This window comes from Numida meleagris, chromosome 1 (assembly GCF_002078875.1).
Source record: "Numida meleagris isolate 19003 breed g44 Domestic line chromosome 1, NumMel1.0, whole genome shotgun sequence".
Taxonomy (NCBI): Eukaryota; Metazoa; Chordata; class Aves; order Galliformes; family Numididae; genus Numida; species Numida meleagris.
This window is the reverse complement of record NC_034409.1, coordinates 49,871,936-49,891,998: the sequence shown is the minus strand read 5'-3', so window position 1 is coordinate 49,891,998 and position 20,063 is coordinate 49,871,936. Positions and strand designations below refer to the sequence as shown.

Genomic DNA, 20,063 nt, shown 5'->3' with positions numbered 1-20,063 from the left:
AAAATTAAAAAAAAAGTATTTACTGTACAGATCAGAGCTAGAGAACAGAGCACAAGTTCTTCCAAGGAAATATGTTAATATCATCATAATTTATCACAGGTAACTCAAATAATGCATGACTGAACAGTGAGTTATGAAGTGCATTTGCTTGCTATTTGGCTTTTGTAATGGATATAAATCAATTAATGAAGATATGCTTCAGTCTCCCAATTCTTTCAGAAGAGACAAAATATGCAATTACAGTGTAAGTCTTCACATTTTCACAGCCTTAACTTCTTATTATCTGGCTGATAATGAAAGTACCCTACTTTATCTGGAATCACAACTGCAATTTTTTTTTAATTACTTTTTAAATCTCTAGACTGTCAATAACAGATTGCCATTCCTTTCCTGTGACAAAGAAATTAGAACTAGGTAGGGGGACAAATCATTCCTATCAACAATCAGCTAATCGAGATCATCAAAATTAGTAAAGTACTTTTGAGCATGATTCTCTTATTCATATACTCTTGTCCTTCCATCACACTACCAGCTACCCATGGTATTTATTACTGAACCAGGAGCAACATCAGAGATTTGAAGTTTTTATATTTTTCAAAAGCATGCTTGATTCAATATTGAACTCTTACCTACTTTTAGTTGCTTCACAGCATCTAAAAAGGCTTAGAATCCAATCTCTGTATTACAAATGTTTATTCAGAAACAGATAATACATAATCTTCTCCAGCCCTAACATTTCTCCCCCTCCCCCCAGTTTTTATTAAAACACAATTATTTGGTGGGTGATCTAAGAAAGGGGAACAACAGCTGTCTTAAGACCCCTCCCTTACAAACATCTGCTGGTCACATGAAGCACCCTACCAATACTAGTGTCAATTTCCAAACCAAAGAGAGTAATCTGGAAAAACAAGTACTGCCAAGTCCCCAGTTATTTCCATGACTAAGAGGGACAGTGTGAGATAAGGAATGGTCTGCACCAGCTAGACAGAGCAAAGAGTTAATACAGAATAAGAAAGCAAAAGAAACACAGGGTTGACCAAGAAGTGGGATCTGAACCTACAATGATCACATAAAGTTCACTGAAGTTCAGCAGACCTGAACAGAATGGGTTACGTTTGTCTTCTAGCTAGAAAGGTCAAATTAAAATCCCAACCGGATCCTGGCAGAAGCTCTTTCTTTTTGTCTCTTATATTTTGAACTCATACAAACAAATGGAGCTCTTGGGACTTCAAACATCCGTGACAAAAATGCTGTGCTGACAAAGGAAGTGTTGAAGTGCCACCTAGTGGCCTGTGGCACATCAGGGATGCTCACTGGACACAGTTGTCTCCCTGCTGCTCACCATGGGACATGCTTAACGCTCCTCTCCAAGGTCTTCCTTTACAGAGCACTAACTGCTCTTTTCCAAAACCTCTCCTTGCAGCAAGGAAGCACAGTGATCATCCTCCAAATCCACCTATGTAAGCTGCAGGCCTGCACAGCAGCCAAACATTGCCCAAAAATACATACCTCTCAAGAAAGTGATTTCTCCTAGGCAAGCGAAGACTGCTTACATGTTAGTATCGGAAAAAGGCCCCAGCTCCTTCCTTTTCATAAAAGGAGACTGGTTAAGTCAGAAGGTAAGAAAAAAATGTCCCTGCATTAGCAGGAAGATGCAATACAGTATACTGGGAACAAAACACCAGGCTGTCCTCTAGCTCCGAACACAGTCCTGGTTGTTTTTCAGACCAGAAAGGAGAGAGCAACTCTGCTTCACCCTAGAGGGCTAATATATTTGTTATACAAATACCAGAGCCTTTTCCCCACCACCTTCAATACTACTGAAGTTGAAGGATCCCTCCCACAGCACAACAGGTGCAAAATGAGTGCTGCACTTGTGCTTAAGTCCATTCTGCCCAATGCTTCCATTGGCCGGAATACACAGCGGGGAACTCAATTTTTCATGTATTTTCTCAATGTCACAGCTGCCGAGCAGAAAAATATTCAGCAGTCAGAATCAAACCGTATGTTATTAAATGCATTTAAGTCCAAGATGCAAGATGGCACAATTCATATATGCAGCCACACCTGATTTGGTACCCAGTGTGGAAATTTCAGAAACTATGCACTGTTCTTGCACGTTAAAAATCAAGAGAATGCATCTTTTAGTTAAAGGTAGGTCAGAAGAGAAGAGATTGCCAACCCTTCCTTCAAAGTCTATGTGCACTTTTAATGGCCACTAGGGGCTTTGGAGTAAAGGAGGGAGTTACATGGTATATGCTTAGTAATATTATTACTGGCAAAAGGGGGAGGTTATTCTCTCGGAAAAAAAAATGTGGAAGAAAACTCCAACTATGAAAACAGAAAGTACACACACAATAGGAAACACTACTGTACAGTAAGGTAGCAATCATAGAAAACAAAAAGATCTTCAAGGCAGGCAAATGCAAAAATCTGCACTCCTGCAGTTTTCTCATTCCCCAACTTAAATGAGTTTTCCAGTCCACTGCTCACTTCCCCTTCTCAGAGTTTGATTTTGAATTCTGTGGGCTGCACAGATGCAGAGACCCCTGAGGATTTGAAGAGTGCCTTCAAGATGGTATCAGGGTCCACCTCAGCTGGGGGATTTGACGCAGCACTTGCACTTGATCGGCGGGGCTCCCCTTCTTTCTTCACAGAAGGGGTATCGCTCAATCGGCTGGAGGATTAAACCAACAAACACAAGCAGTATTTAGCCTCTCATTAGAAAATAAAATTTAACACGATGCCTGTATTTGCTGATCTCAGCATTCACCCTTCACATTATTATAAACAGATGTTTTAAACATACTTACAGACACGAGAACTTCTAGATCTCAGACTCATTTTGAACCCCAGTGCTGGGAACATTATGTAGTGAAACAATATTGCACACAACAAAGAGCCACAGATAAGGAGAATATTCTGAGGACAGTTTGCCAGCAGGTTTTCTACCATTCCCTCAGATTCTCCTCAAAATAGAACCTGAAAATACATTTGGTTCTTTCCCCCATTCAAAGGACACTTACAGCAATATAGGCTGGTCTGAGGTGATGACATTTCCGTTCATATGGAGGTTGCATTTCATTGGCTGACCTAAACAAAAACAGAGTCCTCATCTTAGGATCCCAGTAAAGAAAGACACCAGATTCATCATGCAGTAGTGCAAGCAATAGATTCCACATGCTGAAGAAACATGGGAAGGAGCAGCTGATATCTTTTGCTACAAAATCACAGTGGCAAAAGAGCCTCTGAAACACTCAGTACCATATGAAGAATTGCACCAATTAACAAAGCACAAATTGGTAAAAAGCCCTTATAGATGCACAATAATCTACTATTCTCAGCTGTCTGTTCTTCTTTTGATACTTAGAACTTGCCACTCACCTGGAGAAAGAAGCAGCACCCATTTCCAGCTAGAAATTAACAGCTAATTTCAGTCTATAACAAAATGCATCCAGATCAAAATACACCCAGATCAAGAATTGCATTGTTCAAGGTTTACAGAGAAGCTGACAGCAATTGTTTTACAACCTCATTCAAAATGTCTTTGACTATGCCTCGAGACTTTTGCAGACACTAGTTTTGCTTGTACTTTGCAAGCAGCTACTCTCTAAGCCATCTAATTCCTTCCTAAAGACTATCTAGCTCTTGGCACTGGGTTAGAAATAACAGAAATTTGATGTGGAGGTTAAAACAACAGAATCACTGGAAGCCTGCCTCTATCTTTAAGCATTCTCTTTTTGGGAAAAGATTTTCTCTGAATGTTACGTAAATGAATTATGCACATATCCAACACGCATTACACTGTCCAGCTTTTGAACCAGTTTACTGGCATTTCCTCTCTTGGTAGCACAGGAGCACTGAAATACTTCTATCTCTCCTAAACTAGAAAGTTTTTGTTGACTTATCTACCTTCAGTGTAACCCTGCTCAAACTTACCATCTAAGCATCTGTTGTTGTATTTCTTATATGCTGTGATTGCATCTTCCTTCTTCACAAAGACTACCTCAGCCACTCCTGGGTGCACCAGCCGGGCTCGCTTCAGAGCACCGCACACACAGAACAACTCCTGAGGGCAGAGCGTTAGTCATGACTGGGGCCGAAAAAGAAGTATCACTGGAACCATGAGTGAAAAAGGCTCAGTTTCTCAATTATATTCCCACTCCTTCTCTGTAAACACATGGCAGAATCTGACCGCTGCAACTTGTCTTCATGCACTTGCTACGGCGTAAGTACTGGGCATTAGTAATACAGGTTGGACAAATCTCCATACTGCCACCAACACAAGCAAACATGTTTAAGGCTGGTTCTCTGCACTGGGGCACATGAATACCGTGTTTGTTCTCTGCCTGCTGAGAATGGAAGCACCTTGGTAATTTGCACCTGTGTTTAAGTTCAAGGAAAACGTTAAGCATCACTTGGCATGAAGTCTAAGTGATATCAGGTATCTCAGTACACCCTAGAAATGGCCTTTTCTACCACCTCCTTGAGCCCAGATTTTTTTTTTTTTTTTTAACTAATTGAAAAACCCAGCCTACCCTATCCCCCAGTCGGGAAACTCTCAGCTTTTGCAAGTAAAGCAAAGCCATATCATCTCTCTCTTCACTGCATTCAACATAAAGCGATTTAACGCAGTAAGCAATACTCACAACAATGTCTTCCTCAGTGACTCGAGGATGCAGATTGTTCACAGTCATCTTTGTGCCTTCCAAAGGACTGAATGCCAGCTGCCAATACAATACACACAAGTTAGAAATGCAGCAAACAAGACATCAGAGCAGATAAAAATTACTACAGGGATGCCTGTGAAAGTTTGTATAGACACATGAAGGAGAAAACTATAGCTAGTAATGAGAAATGTTAATGCTTGGAAAAGCCCAGATAATCTGAGAATGAAAGAGAGCTGCTTTTTCACGGTAACTTCTTTCTGAAGTAACTTTTCTTTCCTACTTTCAAGCATAACACTAAGTTCATTTGCCTATATACACGAGTTATGCCAGATTCCCTTTCATTTTAAGAGCATGTCTAGGCTACACTCTGAACCAGCCAGCAAATCTCAAGTAAGGCTCCAGCCCCTATAGAGCTTGTTGAACTTAACATGCCTGAGAACACCTGTACCCAGGACCACAAAGTATAGCAAAGCAATTCCAGACAGGCTGTCCCAGTTCCTTGAGCTCACCTCAACAGGTGCTGGCTCTTTTGGAGGCTCCTCCTTTGTCACCAAGGTTCGGGACATGTTTGTCAAGGCCTTCGTCCTCATTGGAGAAGGAGGTGCAGGAGGAGCTGTGTACGTATCATTCTGGACCACTTTAGTCAGGGGAACAGTCTTAGACAGAGAAAACTTATTGCCACTCAACCCAGCCTATGGGAGAAGAGAACAAAATAACCATGAGAGCTATAGGTTGCAAAAGTAGGCCCCCTTTTTCAAGCACCAACAACAGGAGAGCACTAAGACTTACGTATCCTCCACGGTTTCAAAACCACTGCAGTGCTGAAGACTTACAGCTTTGAGACAAAAATCAGCTAGGTTTTTTTTGCGTGTTTACCTCAACAGAGCACTTCCCTTGCAAAAGAACACTTTTTACACTGGGCTTAAATTTCATATTCTTCTTCAGTGAACATCACCGGTGCAATTTGAATTTGAAAAACACCTTTTTTCAAAGGTGTCCAACGATGCTCAAGTATTTAACAAAACGCACACACAGATCGTTCATTTACACACACACACACACACAAAAATTGAGCCACCCTAATGCAAACAGTAATAATTGTTAAGAAACATCAAGCTAAGGAACACAAAGATGGACATGAAGTGTGATTTTCCTAGTCAGCCTTTGTGAGGAATCAAAGATTTGTAATCAGGAAAAGATCTCCGTGAAGCAGCAAAGTTTCTTCACTATTGCAATAATGGGCACACGCCCCCTACTGGCGAGGGAGAAATGGCGTGCCTGCTCAGGGAAATCCATTCCGTTCTATACCCTGGCTCCGAGGCAGGTAATCTCTCTCCTGGCACTCACTGGTTGAGCATCTCAGGCTCACAGTCTTCCCGACGCTGTTGCTACGATACATCTCCATATAAGGTCCGTTACCAACCTGTTGTTTTTAGGTATGTTTTGTAATTTTCGATGGAGATAGGAGGGCAATGTTTCCAAAAGTCAGCACACTCGTTCTGTCCTGTGCTAGGCTCTCCCCACCTTGCATATTTACCTGATCTTGTGCCTGTCTCAATTCTACCCAAGTCAGAATGCCCCAATCTCAACTTTACTCTGTTGAGCAGCTTTCTTTGGGAAAAACAACTTATGTAACTGTGAAAACAGGAAGGTTATAAGTTCAGTAAGGGCCTACACTACATACAGAAAATACTGGAAACTCCACTGCAAAAACACAATCTACCTCTCACAACTTCTAGGAAGCATGAAGCCAGAATAAAAATTGTGCTTGGCACCTGCTGTGAACAGTGGAGCTCTATTCTGAATACACGAGAAAATCATGGGATAATCACTGCACTAGGCTGCCTGGGTGATGGGAAAGTCACAATGACTTGCTTTCTTAGAACTACAGAATAATTTAGGGCACACTCACGTCCAGCCCACACATATGAAACAGAGCTAGCTTCAAAGACACATCAAGCTGGCTCATGGCCTCATAAGTATCTTTGAGAACACATCTCACAGCCCCTCTTGGTCCTTCTGCTGAAGATTGGTCAATACCCTGAGAACTGCACAATCCCATTGTAACTCTAACTGGAGTTTATTTTACTGCAACACATTCGTTGGCTCTTTTCTGTTCATCTCTGGAAAGGGTCTGAGTTTTTTCCTTTTTTTTTTTTTTTATGACTACCTGTTAGGCAGTGAAAAAGGAGTAGGTAGATCTCTCTATTGCTTCATCAGCCTGAAGAAACTCTGCTCTCTTACCTTCTCCTCATGTATTGTACTCTGCACTCCTGTGCATCCTGGCACACTGGTTTTAGTCTGTTTGTGTCCTTCCTGTATCATGCATCCCAAAAATGGGCACAGTACTCTAGGTGCATTCTCACAAACAATGAGCAAATGGGAATAACCACCTCCCTTAACTTGCTGGCTATGATCTTAGTAATGCAGCCAATATGCAGCTGGCCTTCATTGTTGCAAGTAGGACCCTGCATTTGTCTGTGCTGAACTTCAACCTTCTCCAGACCGTGAATATTCCCCAACAAGCCGCCCACTGTGATTTTGCATGGCAAGTGATTTCCTGCTCTGATGCTCAGTCTATAGAAGCAGTAGGAAGCGTTCCTTGCTTGCCTTCTTAAACAATTATGAGACAGGTACAATGCACTTTCCCAACAAGAAAGTCAAAAGCTAACATGCAGGAACCTACCAGCAAGCAAGAAAGCACACATTCTGGCTGCAAAAGGCCTATAAAATCAGAGTCTAGAAGGGAATCTGTCCCCAAAACTGCACTAGAAGCACTGGCACAAAGACAAGGGAGGGGTGAGGAGTAAACATTTCAGCGTGAAACATTGTCTACATACTTCAAAAGAACATAAACCCTGTAGAACTGCAGCCAGTCCCTCTACCCAAAGTGAGTATGGTGTGGTGGGGACTGTTCAGATCATGCCTTACCACATTGTGAAGGAAACTGTTTGTGGTGGTGATCTTCATCTGTTTGCTAGGAAGGGGAGAGACGCTTTCATCATCATCTTCCACGTCAAACAGACCCTGACAAGAAGCAAGGTAACAGTTCACAAGCAGGCAGATTTACTTTAGATATAGTTTCCAAAATAAGCAATTCTCTGCTGCCTTCAACCTTTTTAAAAAGACATGCGGTAACAGGAGGAAATGAACATAGAACAGTTTAGGGCTGGAAAGGATCTTAAAGATCATCTAGTTAGTTTCAACCACTGCCATGGGTGAAAACACCTCACACTAGATCAGGTTGATCGAAGTTCCATCCAACTTGGCCTTGCATGCTTCCAAAGATGAGGCACCAAGAAATTATCTAGGCAGCCTGTTCCAGTGCCTCACCACTCTCATCATGCTCTCATCACAAAGAATTTCTTCCTTATATCTATCCTGTATTTACCCCCTTTTACCTTAGAACTGTTACACTTTGTCCTAACACTGAACTCTCCAAAAGAGATCCTCCCCATCTTTCCTCGAGGACCCATTTAAACACTGAAAGGCTGCAACAAGGTCTCTCCAGACTGAAAAACCCCAACCTTCCCAGCCTATCTTATAGGAGAGGGGCTCCAGTCCTCTGATTGCCCTTATGGCCCTCCCCTAGACCAGGTCCACCATGCTCATGTCCTTCTTACGCACCAGGTCCAAGACCTGAACACAGTGCCCCAGGTGGGGTATCACACAAGTGGAGTAGAGTGGGTCAGTCACCTCCCTTGACCCGCTGCTCACATTTCTTTTGATGCAGCCTAGGATAGGGGTGGCCTTCTGGGCTACAAGCGCACACTGGTGGCTAATTTTGAGCTTTTCATCCACCAGTACTCCCAAGTCCTTCGCTGCTGGGCTGCTCTCTATCAACACCCAGCTTGCATTCACATTTAGGATTGCAAACACTACGTTTCCATGGTTGGAATTCCACGACTTCTTTGGACTTCACTTCTGTCCTCACAACTACAGGACAGAGAGCTGAAGGTACGCAAGTCCATTTCATAATGTGAGTTTAAGAACTATCAAACTTCCTTCCCAGAAATGCTATTTCCCCAGGTGTACTGAAACCACAGATAGAGTTCTCTAATCCCTAGAACTTCTCAGCACTCACGAAACCACACTGCTAGAATAAAGCCTTAACATCTTACATTTTAACTCCTTGCTAGCTCTAAAGTTGAAGTTTGTGCGTATCATTTTTTTAGTTTTGTTAAAGCAAGTGCTTGCTGAATATGTCTGCACTGAACATTCCTTTTGAATAGTATGCTTTCCCCAGCACAGCACATCTGTCTGGCACTAGAAACACTGTACTATGAGGTTTACTGAATGAGTAATTCACTTCCCACTTCTACTTAATGCCCACAGCCCAGCCTTGCAATACCGAGTCTAACACCTACATAAATATTTTTGTATACTCTAAACAATAATGTTTCTAAGAAAAGTCTAAGAAAAAAGTCTAGACATATATGGCACTGCCCAGAACACCGAAAGTCACAGCTTAAGAGAGTTTCTCATTAATTCAGTAGAACGGTGAAGAAAAAAAAAAAAAAAAGAGGGAATAGCAATGATAACTTGAAAAATAAGTGGGTTTTATGGTCAGCAAGATTCTGGTTTACAAACAGGAAAGCAGTTACAATCACAGGAATGCTATGAAGAAAAAAACAAACAAGATGAGAGAACGTAGAGTTAGTTATACAGAAAACTGGGAAAATGCTAGCCATCTGGACAACAGCGAGCCATACTTGAGCTAGAGACAAAGTGAAATACACTCAAGGCTTATAGTAATGAGGTCCAAATAGTGATGACATAAGTGACGGCACATGGGATAGGTCACGGCAGCAGGTCAACAGAGAGATAAAGTTACCATAATTGAGGCAAAAAATAAGCAATGACATGATATTGTCAATGTCAACTCGTCAATATATCATAGTTTATGAAAGCACATACACAAAATACGTAATATGAACGTAACTCCTGTGAAAGAACCCAAGGTGGAGTAAGGTAGCTGAATGCTTGGGGGCTGTGGCAAAGGCCTTCAAAACTGATCTCAGGAGAAACAGCACAAATTCCAGGGTTTTCCTCACACAAAGTCTGCTTAATATGGCAACACTGAGAGCTCAAAAAACAGTTAAGATCGTTCAGCATCAGGTTTTCAGCCTACAACAGTCATGCTGTTAGACAACTTTCAAACTCTTTTCTTTTCTACCTTATCTGCCAGTGTTTACAGATACCTTCCTGCCCTCTCCATTCACCTCTACCCCCAAAAACAAAAGGTTAAAAACAGCAAGAGTGAGCACACACCTGTTTATGTGTATGGTTGTTCACCACATTGATCCTCATTCCTGCCGGATGAGAGTGTCCAGGAACAACTGGAGCTTTCTGCTACAATTACAGAGAAAGAACCAAAGCATTAAACACTGAAATCCAATAGATCCTCATTTCAGGAGACTGAAGCTGTCACTGATAACCTGCTATCACTTCAATGAGATTTACCTTCCTGTTCTTGAAACATGCTATAGATGTTATATGATATTGCAAAATGTCTGCAATATATATATGTTAAGTATGAGATGCTTGCACTTGAAGAAATTAAAATCCGCAGCCACATAGATAACTTTCGATTCAAATTACTTGTATTTTAGTCTAAGTTAAAAGAGAAAGGGGATTTATTTCCAGCTCCGACAGCACTGATCAGATTTTTATTGCTGCAAATACAAAACCAGGAAGGGGGTAAATCAATAAGCAAAATTTCTACCGTGCTGCAGAGAAGATACCTATTTCCATTAAGTTCAGTAAGTTGAGATGCAATATGATTTAGTTGTCCAGTTCCATTTCAAAGGAGAAGTACACACTGCCACTTCACACTAGAGCTGGAATAAGCTGTACTAGAATAAAATGACGCACAAAATAGCGTACCTGACCCTTTCGCTGTCTCATCTGCTACCCTGTGAAAACAGGGAAACAGCAACAGAAGTAGTCAGGGAACGCAGCTGCACTCAGTAGCAACTGCAATCAACCTGCAGTTACCTCAAAAATGCCCTCTCCGTTTTGGAAAGCGTTAGAAGCTGCCAATTACAGAGAATAACGTCTTACCAAGATACTCTGTACAAGCAGTAAAAATTTCAGTTTGCATCTTGGATCCAGACACTTTAGTTTGATTCTCCTCCCACATTTGGGAACATAAGAAGGCCACCAGCAAACTGGAATTTCAGTATAAATCTTTAAAAAAAGTTAAAAGATAACTGCTTACGTGCATGGTTTTGTCTACAGCTTTAATCATCAGGTCATTCCACAACATTTTCATAGCAATATGCTCATAAGCACTGTAGGTCAAACCGCATGATTTAAACAACACAAAAAAGCAGCAGCTCAGTCAGGTCAGAACAAGTTGCTGCAGAAGCAAGCCTCCAGAAACTACTTTAACTTCTTGCTACTTTCTAACAACATTCAACTTCTAATGGAGGCCATTTGGCTGAAAAGGACAGTACAAGTATTAATTACCCTGCTAATTTGAGGCTACTGAACAGACTGCTCTACTGGTCCATGATTAGCCCTTCCTACTGCCACAAGCGTTCTCTCTCCTCCTTTGGCCAGCCTTTTGCTCCCACCTTGGCAGTAAATCTGACGAGGCAACAGGTAGCTTTCTGCAGAGCAGAAAAACTCATCTGGACTTTCAAACTGATGAGGACAAGGGATGTTCTGGTATGCGTAAGCACACTGCTGATCTTCAGGAGGTAGGAAAGGAAGAGGTAGACTAGGAACTAGAGATACATCCTTGCAACATGCTTGAACAGGTGAGGAACACAGCCACTCCTTCAACTGCAATCCTGACATTCTAGAAACTTCTCTTCTGCCTCTGCTCGCTGTATTTAACACATGTAGTTTAACAGATGTTAGCCTGAGAAATCAAGAACGAAGTTACTGCGCACATAGCACAGGACTTAGAAATCAGTCAAAGGAAACCCAGCAGCTCATGGTGACCAAATGGAATAAAACCCAAGCCTCAGCTGCAAAGCATCGCGTAATCAAGGAATTCCCTGGAAACCAGGACTTTCCTGATAAGTGGGTGAGTGGAAACAGAAATTGTAGAAAGGCACACGCAGTTTTCAAGCTGCTTCAAGATATAAACACGGTTGTATATTCTGAACTGTTAGCTCACCACTATTATCAATTAGCTGTCTAGAGAGGGCAATCTACCACATCAGACTCTTGCAAGGAACAGCAGTAAGACAAAAAAAAATGCACAATTCCTTGGATTTTACGTGGGGGGGGGGGACAGAGATAACAGTCTAAAATAACTACTTAAGTGCTGACAAGAGCATTCTTTTCATTTGGGCCAAAAAAATTCAAACAAAAGCTTGGATTCTTCAAAAAACCCTAAGCAGATGGAAGGACACCAAAAAGACCCTGAATCCTGCTCTATAGACTGGGTTGAACTGTATCACCATCACTTTGGTTGTAAACAAGGGAACACGTTCACACAAGTGTTATTATTTTCACTGGACTGCTGTAGAATGACTGAGGGGCTCAGAGATGGCTTGCACGACCTACTTGGATAGTCTTGGTGATTTTCACAGCTGGATTTACTGTCCCCATAGTTGGGCTGATGGCAGCTGGAGTGCTCCTTTTTAAACTGATCTTCTCTCTGGCGTCTACCACTTTGGTCACCTTTTCAGCAGCAACACTTTGCTGCTTACGGGAATTCAACATCTCTCGAGCATCCTGCACCTTCCCTTTTATTTTGAACCGAGCGTCCCTTTGAATCAGTTTTTCACGAGCGTCTTTAACTCCCAGTTTGTGCCGGGCATCAGTGAGGCCAATCTTCTGCCGAGCATCAAATGTCCGCTGGAAGTTGACAGTCGGTGACGATCTACTTAAAATATTTTGCTGGATCCCAATGCGAGATCTAATACCTCCAAATACTGGCCTCGTATTAAGCCTGGAAAAAAAAAAAGAAGTTTCAGACATTGTAAGATGTGATACAGTATCCATAGAAGTATTTGTGCGACTGCTAACAAAAGCTCATTATTACTGCACAGAGCTCCAACCAGGTTTGCTGCCCAAACGCAGCAGTACAGCTCCTAAGCTGTTTCTTGCTAGATTTTGCTCCGCTTATAAATAGCTAAGGAACTGCCTTCTCAAATCCTTACACTCACATTGACAAACTTCAGGGCCTGACCACAGTCACGCTAAAAACACACTACGTTTAAACAAAATTCATCAAAAACTTGGGTACTCTGGGGAACCCTCTGAAGACAAGGAGGATCAGAAATAGATTTTCTAGCATTAGGAACGAGCCACTCTGCTAAACATCTCTTGTAATACAACAATATGCCGTAATACAAAGAAAACACGGAACTATATTTGATTTCAAGACTTCTGGGCAGCAAACTCAGATTTCTGGGACCGTAGGAGGCTTGGATTTTAGAATGCACAAGAAGTACCAACCTCAGTTCAAAGCAGATCCAAAACTGTTTCACTGTTAGCAAGAACATATACCAGGCAAATCACCTTTCAGCATCACTGCCTCTCCCTTAATCTACTGACAGAACTGCCACCTATACAAGTATACCGTTTTCATCACAAAACTGAGCACAGAATATAACAGTCCACAGGAAGAAGAGTGTTTGTACACAAGTGTTACTACGCAGCAGCCCATTACGTAGAGAAGCAGGAACTAGCTTCCTGTTACAGGTCTGATTTACTTTTCCCAGACTTCCCTGAGAAGGAAGGAGATTATCCAATTATTAACAATGTATTTAAAGGAGGACTTGCACTAGGGTTTAGGATTGTTTCTTTTCATTAAGTTTCCTTCTTGTCAGCGGATGACAAAGTTGCAAGAAGTTGAAAACAACTCTTGATGTCAGCTTTTCTAAAAATTCGAAATAAGATACGGCGCTACAGTGTTTATCTGCTTTCTGAAACACATCACACAGCACTATAGCCTAAAATTAGTTATCTATAATTTATTTAATATCTAAAAGACTAATGCCACATATTCAAATGATGATACAATTTTTCATATAATTTCGTATCGGTGTTTCCTCAGCTAACTCTACCACCTTAACGTTATTTACCATCACATATTTATGCTGGAGAGATCTCTGGAAAAAGATATGAAAGACTGAACACCCACTGCTACGTCTCTACTCAGAGGCATGCTGCATCCAGAATTGGAAAGCAGGGCCTGATGTCCCACAGTATTACCTTGCTAAGAATCCTATGGCTGTTCTCTCATACAGCCAGAGCTCGCCACATAAACAAGACAGGAGTATTACTGTTTATTAAAATATCTCCAGAAGAATATGAAAAATAAATACCCATAAAGCTAACAACTACTAAGCAATACTTCCCTTGCTATTTTAAAAAGCATTAATTCAGCAAAGTTGAAAGTATTTAGTTAGAGTGCTGCACAAAGCTTGATGAATGGTTCTTTTTAATAAGCATAAGGGTCAAAGCAAAACCAGAAATCTATGTATCAGCATTTAAGCCAGAATTAGCTAGACTGTTAATGATGTGTGCTGATGAAATCAGTTAGGAAACTCTGTACTTAAGATTATACCTTCTCTGAATGCTTTGTTTATTCTAATAAGCAACTCTTCTCTGCGGAGAATTGCTTACCCTGGAACAGCACAAACTATTCTGGGATTTGTACCCATTTTGTGCCACCGCACCTGAAATACAAGGGAATTTCAAACATCTAATTCCCTTTCAAATACTAAAACAACATTTTACAGGCTAGTGTATTTTACAGCTGAAGATTTTTGAGTTATCGTTTTGTGTAAACTCCTAAAGAGCATGTAATACAATTATACAACTCTATTCCGCTTGCCTAGCCTTCCAAAGGCAAGTTGGCTGCCTCAGATATCTTACAAGTTAAGCTGAAGACAAGAAACAAGTGAAATACAACGTACTAAAGTTCTTATAGTGCTGCTGAGGGATTTCGGTTCCACAGACAGAAAGCAGAGAAATTTTCTGCAAGAAATGAAAGTGAAGGAGGATCTGAAAAAGGAGAAAGGCGGTGCTCCGCATATTAAGCAGTGTAAGACTGTTCCAAACATGGAGCATAACACGAAGGAAAGTGCAAAGCTAATGCCTTGTTTACAGCATGACTAAAGGCATTTTGTACCGTAAGACTTTCGAAATAGTACTGCAGGCATGTAAATGGAGACACGTTAAATAAATGGTCGTTCCTCAGTGATCGTTAAATAAAGCAAAATCAGAACTACACAGATGGGGAGAAAACTGTGGGCAATCAGAAGCATCAAGAGACTACAGTCCACAGGAGGATGTAAAGCTACCATATGAGAAGGTAAGAACTGCAACAGCTGCTCTAAACCGTCTGGGCTACACAGAGGACATCTGCCATACAAAAGAGTATGGAGCCATACGTAACATTCTCCATATCCAAGCAAGCACTGAAGCAATCAGGCAGGGAACTGCTGGCCAAGACGCAGAGGGCCGAGGGGCAGACGGCAACCTCGCTGGAGCCACCGCAGCCCGAGGCCTTCCCCGTGCAGGTCCCAACGGGCACAACCCCGGCGGCATCTCCCGCACCGCCCCACCCACCCACGGTGCCGCGGAGCGGGCCCGGGTAGGGTGGGGTGGGGGCAGCCCCCGGCCCGGTCCTGAGCGACGGCCGCCGCCGCCCCGCAGAGCGACGCCTAAACCAATGGGAAGGCGAAGCGCGGGGCAGGGCCGAGCCGCGCCGAGGCGGGCTACTGCCCACGGCCTCCGGAGCGCGACGGTCCGAAGGGAGAAGAGCGGAACCCCCTGAAGCCGCCGGGCCCGGGACGCCACCCCCCGGCCGCTCACCTCCCCTTCAGCGTCACACCGCGCTTCCGTATGAGCTCGTCTAACGACAGGTCCGCCATCTTGTCGCGGGGCCCAGCGATGAGACGCAGCCAGCGAACCCCGGACGTGACATCACAGCGCTTCCGCTGCTCTGAAGGCGGACAGTCCCCGCCCCCGCCCCACCCGAGAGCGTGGGGGCGTGGGGGGAGGACGAGCGCGAGCCAACGCTCCCACAACCCCCCGCGGCGCTCCGGCCCTCATTTGCATACCGACACCGGCACGTTCCGGCCCGCAGCGGCTCAGAACAGCGAGAGATGCGGGTGGAACGGCGGGGAAAATGGAGGCACAGCTCGTGGATTCTGGGGAAGCAGGGCGGGCTGCTCGCCCTGACCTATGGAGGCAAAGCGCAGGGCCCTGGTGACGAGGCTGCGAAGTGCAGTTCATGCCTTAAACTTATGAGTAAGGAAAATAACGACCCGGGGTGACGCCCGGGTCCTCACTACTGATGTGAGAGGAATTTTTGCGCGGGTACAGGTCGTCCCAGGGTGACCCGCTTACTTCGCGGGATGCCCAGGTGCAATGATCTGCCCGACCCCTCGTGCCCAGCGTGCTAAAAACAGAGCCCCGCAGGGCGGGGCTGCGCGCTACACCGCGGGATTGAGGACGGCCGGGCTTCCGCCTGCAGCGCCGCCGTGCGGGGCTCGTTCCTCTCGTTGGGACGTGGTGCAGCGTCAGCCCGCGGCTTTGCCTCTCCGCTGTGGGGGGGGGGGGGGGGACGGCGGCCCAAACCGCTCAAGCCTGCTGTTGGAAAGCGAGCCGACCTTTCTTTTCGTCAGATCGCTCTGAATATAAAAGTAGCGTCTCCCCTGGGTCCTGCTTCCAACCTGCGGGGAGACAGCGGGATCAGGAGGGTTGAGCCTGAGGGTTCTCATCCCCCTGTGCTGACCCCCGCGAGAAACCCAACTGCACCGTTTATGGATCAGGTGAACATCCTGGTTAACCAGAACACAGCTTCCACGAGCAGATGCTCAGGGGAGAATCAGATTGGAATGGGCATTTACGGCACTTCCCCGTTGTGCTCTTCCAGCTGGTCGTGTCAGGTTCGTCACCCCAGTGGAGCTCATCCTCCAGACACCCAGAGAGGCCCCTTGATCCCAGTGCCATCTGCATGGCCGCAGTGTCCTTTGGCAAGGAGTGCAGCCCACCGGCACAGGCAGCCGCCTCCTCTTGCTGACTTCCCTTCCATCCGCCAGCCTCCCTCTTGGAACTGAAAGCAGTGTGTGCGTGGCTCCAGCCCACCTTCTTTTTCCACTTCTTACCACTCCAAAAGTCATTCCCACTTCAGGTGAAGAGTCCTTTTCCAGTTCCCAGTGTCAGGATATCACAAGAGCAAAGCGGCAAATCCAGATTTTTTCTGTCTTGTTTCCTACTTGTTTGCCAACATTTCCTAATACTGAATTTAATTTTTCAGTCACTCCTGATGATTTCATGCAGCTATCTATCCCAGCCACATAGTTTTGCTGCCTGTCTTTTGTCTGCGCAGTGAGAATTTCTTTCCCCCAAAAGCATCACTGCATTTATACACCAAAATTCTGCCATTTTATTGCCACTCAGTCACGCAGTGTGTGAAACCTTCTGCAGTCCTTTCAACATGGACATGAGCCAGCAGTGAGCTCCTGCAGCCTGGTGGGCCAGCAGTATCCTGGGCTGCACCAAAAGAGGGGTGGCCAGCAAGGACAGGGAGGGGATTGTCCCTCTCTGCTCTGCCTTTGTAAGGCCCCATCTGGAGTACTGCATCCAGGCCTGGGGCCTCAGCACAAGAAAGATGTGGAGCTGTTGGAGTTGGGTCCAGGGGAGGTCACAAAGATGCTCAGAAGGCTGGAGCACCTCTCCTATGAAGAGAGGCTGAGGGAGTTGGGCTTCTTAAGCCTGGAGAAGAGAAAGCTCCGGGGAGACCTCACTGCGGCTTTCCAGTACCTGAAGGGAGCTTATAAGCAGGAGGTGATCTATTTTTTACACAGTCTGATAGTGATAGAACAAGGGGAAATGGCTTTAAACTAAAAGAGGGAAAATTTAGATTAGGAGTTATGTGGAAATTCTTTATTCAGATGGCGGTGAGGCATTGGCAGAGGCTGCCCAGAGAGCTGTGGGTGCCCCATCCCTGGAGGTTCAAGGCCAGGTTGGATGGGGCCCTGTGCAGCCTGAGCTGGTGGGGGGCAGCCCTGCCCACGGCACGGGGTGGGACTGGTGGGCTCTGAGGTCCCTTCCAACTCAACCATTCTGTGATTCTATGATCATCTTCACAACCCCAAATCATTTCATATAATTAGAAAACCGTAACCTCCTTGCTCATCCTTTTCAAGATCACTTTCCACCATGTTAAACTGCACAGACCCTGCCAGACTCCGTAGGTGTCTTTTCTCCATTTACCCTTACCCTGTTCCCTGCGTTTCAGCCAGTCATTTATTCATTACAGACCATGTCTCATCCCGTGACTGCTTAGATACTTTGAGAGCCTGTGGTGAAAGATTTTTTCAAAAGCTTTGAGAAATCCTAGGGGATTAGATTAACCAAGTAGTATGCTCCTGTTTGCAGACTTTTCAGTGAAACCCACAAATTGGGAAGGCTTTGCGCAGGAAGTGTGCCAACACTTCCCAAGCAGGCCCTGTTTACACAGTGCCCACTCATCACCTTTCTTCATTACAGGGTTGGTCCCTCTGAGGAGCGCAGCCACCAGGCCCTTGTTGTGTCCCAGCTCTCCCCTGAGCCTTTTTTGGCAGGGTGGCAGTTGTGTTCCCAGGGTTGTTTTAGATAACACATTGCTGTTAAAAACCCAGCAATTAAGTCTCTGTGTGATGCTGGCTGTGTGGGTTCAGGCCAGCCTGCTTCCTCCTGGAAAAGCAAATTCCTTGAGAGCATCTACCGACACGTTAATATGGAGGCAGTGATTTTGAGATGCTTCTTGCGTATCCAGCACTGGTTGAGCACATTGCTTTTTGTAGCAGTGTTTATTATAATCTGTTACTTTTATTTAGTGCCTCATTAAATAAAGTATCTTTTCAAAGTATTTTACATTCTGAGCTTTCTTACTGAGTAAGCTTATGTATTTCAAGATTATGCCACTGTGGTTGCCTATCAGTGTTAGCTCACTGGTTTCTAAAGAGGATTCAGAGAAGAGAAATGAAAAATGCAACTGTATTTCTGCCTGTGGATGTGGACACGGGGGAAAGGGTTTTTTCCCCCCATAAGCTCTTGATGTAGAATTATTTAAATTAGAAAAGGCCTAACCTGCTTCAGGTTTAAATGTCTGTCTAGTTTCTCGTCCTTATCCTGTGTTGTGGGGTGAAAATTTGGTTTTAGTATCCCAGGACAAGCCTTTGTAGGGAACTAGACTGCTTGAAACATCCCAGCTTCAGCTATGAAAGATCCCAGCATTACTCTTCAGGTCAGTTGCCCAGTCAGTCCTTCCAAATTACCCATGTTTGTATTTTAGCAACCCTAATTCTCACAAGAGTCTGTTATGAGGGATACAAATTTCTAAGGAGACTTCCTGGTGAAATAGTTATTTGCCTTCCTGTGTACTCTCCTGGAAAATTAGAACATTGAACATGTCTCCATGCATTAAATAGAACCTGGTCATCACTTTTAAAAGTGAAAAACCTTCTGAAGAACAGTTAGTTACATAATGCAAGCACTAATTCTGTGTTTTTTGCAAAATCTGGGAAAACATGGAGACAAATTTTCCATGCATGATACCTACCAGAAAGGTAAAAACTACATACTATAGCAAAAAAACCCACGCAGCTTCTGATGGCCTGTCATCAGTACTTCGTGCTGTTAAGCAGTGAGAGTGGATGAAAAGCAGCAAAATCTTCCCACTCGGGAAGCCTGCATTCATCATGTTCACCAGTTTCCATCAGGAGGTGGCTATGACCAGCACACTCTGCTCTGGCTGCCCCAAGCATTCCTGCCTCTTTGCCAAAAAATGGTTTTCTAAAGTAGACTTCGGGTTGTCAGAGCTTATCCTGGGGTCTCACCTGACCTCTGGCACACGTGGGATATCCATGAGTCGTCTCCATTCCCTAGCTCTAAGCAGTGGGTTGTGCCAAGTCCACCTTTGGCACCTTCTCCGGCTTCACCCCCCACAAGGTGGCAGAGCTAGCCCCCATGGACGTGGGTGAGTAGGCAAAGCCACACAGCTGGACTGTGTCCAAGGAACCTTGCCCAGTAGCTGCAAGGCAGTGACTGTGTTGGGGGCCAGGTTTGCCCCTATCCGAGGGAAAGGCACAGTGTTGAGGCTAGAGTCATGTGGCTACAAAGTATTTGCTCTAGAAGAACTATGACAGGACATCTGCCTCCTGGGACCTGTAGATTTTATTATCATCAAATTGACTTTTTATGCCAAATAAAGGCAATACTGATTGCATTGACCAGGTACTTCTAATGATCTAAATGGGGTCTGCTAAATAATCACAAAGCTATCTTGCTGCTTCTTCCAAGAGCTGATCCTCCTGGGTTCTGGCCCCACTGCTTTTTTGCAATGGGTAGGAGGACTTGCTTTGAGCCACAGCACCTCCTTTCACTTGCTCTCTCCATGTATTTGAGCCAGTGGACCCCCGTCCTTTGCAG

The 20,063-nt window shown here is 44.3% G+C and overlaps 1 protein-coding gene across 2 annotated transcripts; it reads right to left on the bottom strand.

Moving 5' to 3' along the window:
* On the bottom strand, nucleotides 572-15,614 carry POLDIP3 (DNA polymerase delta interacting protein 3). Of its 2 annotated transcripts, none has more exons than XM_021380649.1 (9): nucleotides 15,456-15,614; nucleotides 12,192-12,579; nucleotides 9,942-10,022; nucleotides 7,602-7,697; nucleotides 5,180-5,362; nucleotides 4,650-4,727; nucleotides 3,940-4,069; nucleotides 3,027-3,093; nucleotides 572-2,677 (listed from the first exon to the last, which is right to left on the bottom strand). In XM_021380649.1, the coding sequence occupies exons 1-9, from the start codon at nucleotides 15,512-15,514 to the stop codon at nucleotides 2,503-2,505; spliced, it is 1,257 nt and encodes a 418-aa protein (XP_021236324.1). In that variant the 5' UTR covers nucleotides 15,515-15,614; the 3' UTR covers nucleotides 572-2,502. The 2 variants fall into 2 exon arrangements, with proteins under 2 accessions (XP_021236324.1, XP_021236408.1); XM_021380733.1 differs by lacking the exon at nucleotides 15,456-15,614 and adding an exon at nucleotides 13,089-13,241.